The 7,710-nt window shown below is 58.9% G+C and overlaps 1 protein-coding gene across 1 annotated transcript in view; it reads right to left on the bottom strand.

Annotated features, from left to right (window-relative positions):
- The window catches only part of ATP2A3 (ATPase sarcoplasmic/endoplasmic reticulum Ca2+ transporting 3), a 31,876-nt gene continuing 24,166 nt past the window's right edge, over window positions 1-7,710 (bottom strand). Inside the window, exons 16-21 of the mRNA XM_056127105.1 lie at window positions 7,252-7,454; window positions 6,604-6,689; window positions 4,069-4,202; window positions 3,177-3,294; window positions 2,510-2,627; window positions 1-121 (exon numbers count right to left, since the gene is read on the bottom strand). Coding sequence (XP_055983080.1) covers window positions 102-121; window positions 2,510-2,627; window positions 3,177-3,294; window positions 4,069-4,202; window positions 6,604-6,689; window positions 7,252-7,454 — 679 coding nt within the window. The 3' untranslated portion in view covers window positions 1-101. The remainder of the gene's footprint in view (window positions 122-2,509; window positions 2,628-3,176; window positions 3,295-4,068; window positions 4,203-6,603; window positions 6,690-7,251; window positions 7,455-7,710) is intronic.

Raw genomic sequence — 7,710 nt, 5'->3', positions numbered from 1 at the left:
GCCGAGGCTGGGGGTGGCCGTCCGGGGCTCAGCGTGGCCGGGTGAGGAACGGGCAAGCAGAGGCGGGCGGTGGAGCAGGAGCACCCACGCGGGCCCTGCGCTTACTTCTGCTCCTTGTCCTCTGCAGGAGAGACCCGAGAGCGCGTGTGAGGCCATGTCCACCTGGCCCTGTCCTCGCTCCTTCCCGACCTCCTGCACCCCCACCTGCTGCGCCTCCCAAGTCCTGATGCCCTGGCTGGCTTTTGACACAAGCCCCCTGCGAGGGTGGGGGGTGTGCGTTGGGCAAGGGGGTCTTCATTCCGTGTCTTCATTCACACCCCCAGACCAGCCAACCCCAGGGGACTGTTTGCTCTGGGTTTGGCGTTTGGAGACCCACCGGCCAGCATCAGGAAGTCCAGGATCCTGGGCACGGCCAGGCTGAACCCCATCCACACAGACTCTGGGCCTCAACCCTCTCTCCCAGCCTTCTCTAGTCCTCACCGCCACCGCCTGCCCCGGGCATCCTGTTACCCCATCCCCAATCCCCCAGAATGATGCAGGCACGCCTCCCTCCTCTCCCGAGCCCCCATGTCTATCCCCACCCCCAGCCGCCATGTCCACGGGGCATCTGACAGCAGCTCAGCCACACCTGGGCAGAGCCAGGAGGTGGGGTAAGACCAACCCCGCCCCTCCCCTGTCCCCAGGGGCAGAGCGGTGTCCACAATTCTCCCCCATAAATCACAGGGAAGCGAGGAGCATCAGGATCCAGCAAAACTTCCCTAAAAGGCCACAGCTGGTGTGAGATTGCGGCGGGGTCCCTCTCTCCCCAGCACCACCTCCCCCCACCGGCTGCCTCACGGGCCAGAGCACCTGGGCTTCCTGTGGGTCACAGCACCCCACATCCCCTGGGCGGCAGGCACCCAGCCCAAGTCCGTCCTGTGGCCTAGGGTCACTCCCTCCAGCAGGGCACCCTCTTCACGTTCACGCCCCAAGACGTGCAGAATGGCTCGACACGGCTGGCTGACCGGTTTGGGGCGGCCTTGATCGAGTTCCTCCCACTCCCCCCAGGCCTCCTGTGCTCCCCCCCATCCTGGGGCTCCCAGTGCCCTGAGGGTCAAGTCCAGTCAGTGTTCTTCATTTCCACCCCTTGGCACGCACCCTGCCACACCGTCCTTCCCTCGGGGCGCCTTCTCCAGAGGGCCCCCTTCCTCCGTGCATCTCCTTCCCCTTCCAGAAACCAGCCCCAGCCCAGCCCTGTTCCATTAGGGGTCCTCCAAATCCTGCGCACAGACCCGGGCTTTTCCCCAGTGGCTGAGTAATTTTAGTCCTGGGCAGAAACCGTTCTCACTTTCAAGGCTCCTTGAGAAAATGAGCCGCCCCTCTTGGGGCACTGTGTCCGCAAGGCAGGCGCTGGCCACCAGGGTCAGCCCCAGCCATTCTCGTCTGGTGGTGCTGGGGCCGGGCCGGCGGGTGAGAGTGCGGGCAAGGCTGCTGCTCCGTCTCCGGACACTTGGCCCTGCTCCCGTCACAGCCGGGCAGGCTGTGGGCGCCCTTGGAGGGCACTTCCAGGGAGACCCATGTCCAAACCCTCCTCAGTTCCGAGGGTTGTGGCAAGGACGGGTGGACAGCTACCTGGGAGCCAGAGTGCCTCCGCCTCCCCGGGGTCTCTGCCACACCCACCATCCCCTGCGGGGGTGGCCTCCCATGTCCGGTTGCCCCGAGTGGACCCGGGGTGGGCAGCTGCTCTTGGGAGTCGGGGGCCAACTTGTTTATGTCTTTTGAAAAAAAATCAAGTCTTAGCGGGCCCCTTGAGGGCTGCGCAGCGTGGGAGATGGGGGCCGGTGCATGGCGGGGCCGGGAATGACAGGCACGTGCTCTATTTATAGTCCCACCGCAGGCACTCCCCGGGGCCGGGACACATTCCTGCCAGAGGTGACCCTCAAGGACCCAGACGCCCGACACAGGCCTCAGCTATTACTGGGACCCTTCATAGGCGTCTGGGTCTGGGGTTGGAGGGGGGGTCATGGCGCTGGGCTCAGACTCCCAGGCCCTGGCTGGCAGGGCTCACCCACATCCTCCCTCACTGGGAAGCCCTATCAGTGGGGAGCCTCCCGAGCCCTCAGAAGTTTCCAGAAGGTTCCAGAATGGCCCCTCTCTCGGCAGACAGACCAGTGCCAGACCCACCCTGCTCCATCCCAACCCCCTCCACCCCAGCCCTGCTTGTGCGTCCTCCTGTCTGGGGAAGGGAGAGACAGAGCTCTGGCCACAGGCATGGAGAGCCCCTGTTGCCCACCCGCGAGGCAATGCCTGACGGCTGTGAGCGGGGACCCCCCCACACCTGCAGATGCCCGGATGAAGCTAGCCAGGAGTAGAGGAGGGGCTGGGTAGACAGTGAGGCCCCCCGCAATGCCCCCCTGCAGACTGCATTCCATACCACCCTCCACTGGGGACCTGACCTCCCCCACCCACCCTCCCACCCCATCCCTGGACAGGAGAGGAGGCTGAAGCAAAGAGTCCAGGCGGCTCTCACCATCCAGGCAGCTCCGTGACAGGTACTTGAAGGCCTCGTCCAGCAGGATGACAGGCAGAGAAATCTGGAGCACCACTATCCACTGGTACCCACTCAGGGAGGTCACCTGGAAAATGAGCTGTAGGGAGGGGTCTGGTTAAAAGGAGGGCTGCCCACACCAGACTCTGAGTGGAGGGTCTGGCTAAAGGGGGGACTTCCCGCTCTGGATTCTAAGGCCCCCACATGGGTGGGAGGGGAAACCAGGAAGACGGTTTCTCTCACTGACCCCCGCAGGAGACTCCTGGTCCCTGGTCCTCCCGAGGCAGGGGACCCACCTGGAGGACAGTGGCCAGCCCAGGTCTGCCCAGGCACGTGACCGAGTATCCTGATTGCCATCCCTGGCCACCAGGTGGTTTGGTGTTTTTCTTTTTTGATCTTGGGCCACACCCAGTGACGCTCAGTGTTTACTTCTGGCTCTGCCTGATGAGCCCAGGGGACCATGTGGGATGCCAGGGATTGAATCCGGGTCAGCTGCATGAAAGCAAACACCCTACCCGCTGTCCCATTGCTCTACCCCTGCCAGGGTTTGTACCCAGCGACCAGCCAGGGTAGGTAAGTTCAGTGGGTGGTGTGGGGGGGGGCAAGGGAGGGGACTCTGAGTTAGTGGGGGAAGGGGCGGGCGACTCACAGGCAGGGGTGGCACCAGCAAGATGAGGAAGTGCAGTGCCATGGACATGGCCACGGCTGCCAGCAACCAGGGGTTGAGCCACGGTGGCATCCGCAGCAGCGACTGGTTCTCCGAGACGCTGCCAAGGGTACAGGGTGAGGAGCGGTGGGATGGGAGCCAGGCTCCCGTCAGCAGACCTGATGGCTGGCGTCCTTTGTGGGCCAGGGCAAGGCTGGGTGGTACTACTGTCCGCAGAGGACCGTGCTGAGACCTGGACCCCTTTCCTCTGACCCCCACAGGGCCCCCAGCCCTCTGACCTCCTCATATGTGGCTTTGGGTCCTCTCTGTCTTCTGTGTCCCAATTCTGGCCCTGACAGATTCTGAGCTCTTTCTGGATCCTTCTGACTCTCAGACCCCAATCCCAGATCCTTGAATTCCCATCCCTCACAGCCAATCCTGAACCCTAAGACCCACAATCCTGGACACTTTCTTTTTTTTCTTTTCTTTTTGGCTTTTGGGGTCACACCTGGCGATGCACAGAGGTTACTCCTGACTCTGCACTCAGGAATTACTCCTGGCAGTGCTCAGGGGACCACACGGGATGCTGGGAATTGAACCTGGGTCAGCCGCGTGCAAGGCAAACACTCTACCCGCTGTACTATCGCTCCAGCCCCCCTGGGCACTTTCTGACCCCAACTCTGGTTCCAACCTGACACTGAACCCCCAGTCTTTCTTTGATTTGGGTCGCTGTACCTGGGTATACTCGGCTCACTCCTGACTGCACTCAGGGATCCCTCCTGGCGGGCTTGGAGGACCATCTGGGGTGCCAAGGATCAAACCCAGGTTCCAGGCTGTATCCTGGTGCTGTGCGATTGCTTTGGCCCTGAGCCCCCAGTGTTAAGCCTCAGCTCACCTGTTGAGAGCATTGCACATTTCGATGGTAACCAGCACGGACAAGGCCATGGTGGTGGGGTAGCGGGACTCGAAGACCTCACAGTTGATGCCGGCAAAGAGTGGGTTGTCACTGGAACACTTCAGGAAGTTCCTCTAGGGCAGAGAGCAGTAGCAGGGGTGAGTGGCCAAGGGTGGCACAGGGATACTTCCGTCTTCCCTCAGCCCACGTGTGAGGATTCAGTACCATCAGAAGGCAAGGGGTTGCCCTGAACCTGGACAGGGGTGCGGACGCTGAACCATGGAGTAGCAGACACCTCTGGGCAGGGGCACAGGATCAGAGAGGAGCAGTGGGCACCAGCTGGGAGCAGACATCAGGGGGCGCTGGAATGGGGCAAGGGCCCAAAGTACAGATGGGGTGATGGGTGGGGAGGCTGACTAAGGATCTGAAGCATAGGAGGGGCCCTGATTAGCCGGAAGCACCAAGAAAACACAAAAGCCAGTAATGCTTGAGTGAAATTCCCCATTAATGGGTAGATGATGAAGACCCTACACCTGGGCAGGAAATGAGACTCTGCGAAGGGCAAGGAGCTGGCTCGAAGGGCTGGGCTTAAGCTTTGCCCACGTGGAAATCACAGGTTCCATTCCAGAACCACAAGATCCACCAGGCAACGAGCCAGGAGCAGCCCCCACATACAGCAAGGCGTGCTCCCCGCACCCCACAATAATCAGACTACTTACTGCTGCTGCCGCAACCCAGCTCCTGCAACCAGACCTGCTTCTGTTTGCTTAGGACACGGACTAATGAACTGCCAGCTGCTCGCTTATTAGCAGGCTTCTTTGTAAGTAACAAGCTCTAGTGGTTCCATAAATAAAGCAGGTCCGGGAACCAGAGTGCAGAGGGTCCAGCGACATCCTATAGGGTCCCCCCAGGGATGCCAGAACAGACTCCTGAGCATCCTAGCTCCAAACAAAAACAAAACAACCCCCCCCAAAAGGAAGCAGGGCTGCTGGGTGCCCCAGGGGAGTTTTCTTCCTGCTCATAAACCTTGCTCACAGATTCCACTCAGATAAGAGGCCGCCCAGGCCTTTCACGGAAACTTCGGTCTTAATCAGAGCATTGCACGAGTGGGGGCAGGAGTCATCCTAACCGTTATACAGCCCCACCCCCAAGCAGTATAAATCTGTCCTCTGGACTCTTCTAAATACATAGATGATTTCAGCTCCGGGCATAGGAACTGGGGCTGATCTGTGAAAATCACTGTCGGGGAGAAGGCTGAGAAAAACGTCGCTCTCTCTGACCTGCCCAGGGAGCTTGTCTGGGTTTTTGCCCCGCACGTTGCAGACACGCAGGAGCCACCACAGGCCACAAGGGGTCGCTGCCGCTCCCTGTTTCTCTCTCTCACGAAGTTTACAAATCACAGGCAGCACTATGGGGGCGTGGATTCCACGTTTGAACCAAGGGACAGAGAATCTTATTTCCTGCCCAGCGCTTCCACCTTCATTTAAACAAATCTCATTTCAATGAACAGTGGAATGTTCAAAACGCAAGTTCCAGCACGTGTGGCAAGGACACAGGGTTTCTTTGGCGTGGTTTGCTACTTTAAGAGGGTTGTCCGGGGCCCCGGCCAGTGGTGCTATGCTGCTCCTCTCGGTCAGTGCTGGGAAGTCGCTGCCCACCCGGGGGCTCCAAGCAGTGTGGCGATGAACCCCGCCTCCGGCATGCAACATGCACTTCAGCCCTCTCCCTGGACTCGCTCAGGAAATTTAAGTCTTAAGAGTCAGACACAAGCAAACACCAGAGCTGGGATGAGCAGTCCAGTGGTCTGGCCCAAGCCGACCCCTTTAAGGTAACTACAAGAGATTAGTGGACCCCTTTCCTGAGACACGTGTCTCAGCTCTCAACCGGGGCCCTGGGGATGGTGGGAGAGCCTCGCAGGTTCATGAGAACAACTGGACCTTCTGCCTGGAGCTCTACCGTCAAAGGGCTCAATTCTCTGAGCTATCAGTGCTCTGAGGTTTTTTTTTTTTTTTTGAGGAGGTGGCACACCTGATGCTGCTCAGAGCTTAGTCCTGGCTTCGCACTCAGTGATCAATACTGGCACATGCAAGGGACTGTATGGAATGCCAGGGATTGAACCTGGGTCAACTGCATGCAAAGCAAGTGCCCTGCCTGCTGGATTATGGTTCTGGCCCAGTGATCAATGTTTTGGAATTGAAAATGTTTTGGAGGTTCTCTGATAAGGCAGGACACTTCATGCAGTGATGTCCTCTGGTTCCCCTCACCCCCATCTAACGATGATAAGGAGAAGGAGTGAGATCTCCCGTTCTCTGGGGCAGCAGACAATGACATGCTTGGAACTTCTGGATTCTTGGGCTTCCGGGCTTGGTGCCCCTTTGGTGGTGAATGTCTATGTATGGACGGGAGTGGAGAGAAGACAGTTGGCCAGCAAGGACTTCTAGATCTCCTTTCCCTGGGACTTCAACTAACTGCAATTGACTGACAGTTCCATGGAATAAACAAGCTCGCTCAGCCTCTGGCCGGCAGTTCACTTACCAGCTGGTAGAAAGTGAGGTGAGGTCCCTCTGCGTCGTACAGGAACCACCAGGTGGCAGCAGCCACTGTGGCCAGGCCGACGTACACTGCACAGAAGGCAGGAGGCAGGAGGCTGTGACACCAGTGTTGTCCCCTTCCCTTCCTGATGATCCCTTTCCGGGCTGAACTTCCCTCGGGACACCACCCTCTTCCTCTCTAAGCCAAGAGGTTTGTAGCCATCTACCCCTCAGCACCAGTGCCGAGTCAGTGCTGAGGAGCAGTTGGCACCAGTCACACCCCGTGGCCACTCTGACTGGCCAGATGACCAATTTGGGCTAAGGAGAACAGGCCCAAGACTACTATCATGACACAGAAAGAGCAACATAGAAGGCTCTCTCCTGCTGGGTTTAAGTTTGAAACAGGATGAGCCTGAGGGCTGGAGCTGCAGCAGCCACTCTGTCACTCCAGGAAGCACCGAGCTGAGAGCAAAGCGGAAGGTGCACAGCCCAAATATGTCGGAATCCTGCATCGAGTTATACCTGGGCAGCATCTTCCAAGAGACACGAGACCCAGGTTTCCTTGGGCATAACAGTCAGAGCGAGAAGACTTGCACTTTGCTAGCCTTAGGAATCTCCGGGAATCCGACCCAGAGCTGGGCCCCCTGCTCACCTCCAATAGCCAAGTATCGGAAGAAGAGCCAGCCACTGATGAGGGCCTCGCGAGGGTTCCGGGGCAGCTTCTCCATGATGTCCAGGTCTGGAGGGTTGAAGCCCAGGGCCGTGGCAGGTAAGCCGTCTGTCACCAGGTTCACCCAGAGCAGCTGCACAGGGATCAAGGCTTCAGGCAGACCCAGAATTGCCGTAAGGAAAATGCTGAAATCAAAGTCATGGGTTCTAGCTCTTGCCAAAGAGGGTCCAGATCTGGTGTCTAGGTCTGACTGAAAGGTCAGGACAAAAACCTAGCACACGCCATACCAGCCCACAAGTACGAGCCAACACCTACATGGCTGCAGAATTCACAGGTTCAGGCTCCCTCTGCCCCTCAGATGTGCTCATACTCATGCCCAAAGGTGCACAAGATCAGGAGCTGGAGTGATAGGACAGTGGGAATGGTGCTCACCTTGCACAT

This window comes from Sorex fumeus, unplaced genomic scaffold (genome assembly GCF_029834395.1).
Source record: "Sorex fumeus unplaced genomic scaffold, SorFum_2.1 ptg000063l, whole genome shotgun sequence".
Lineage (NCBI taxonomy): Eukaryota > Metazoa > Chordata > Mammalia > Eulipotyphla > Soricidae > Sorex > Sorex fumeus.
Note: the sequence above shows the minus strand (reverse complement) of the source record. Positions and strands in the feature narration are given on the sequence as shown.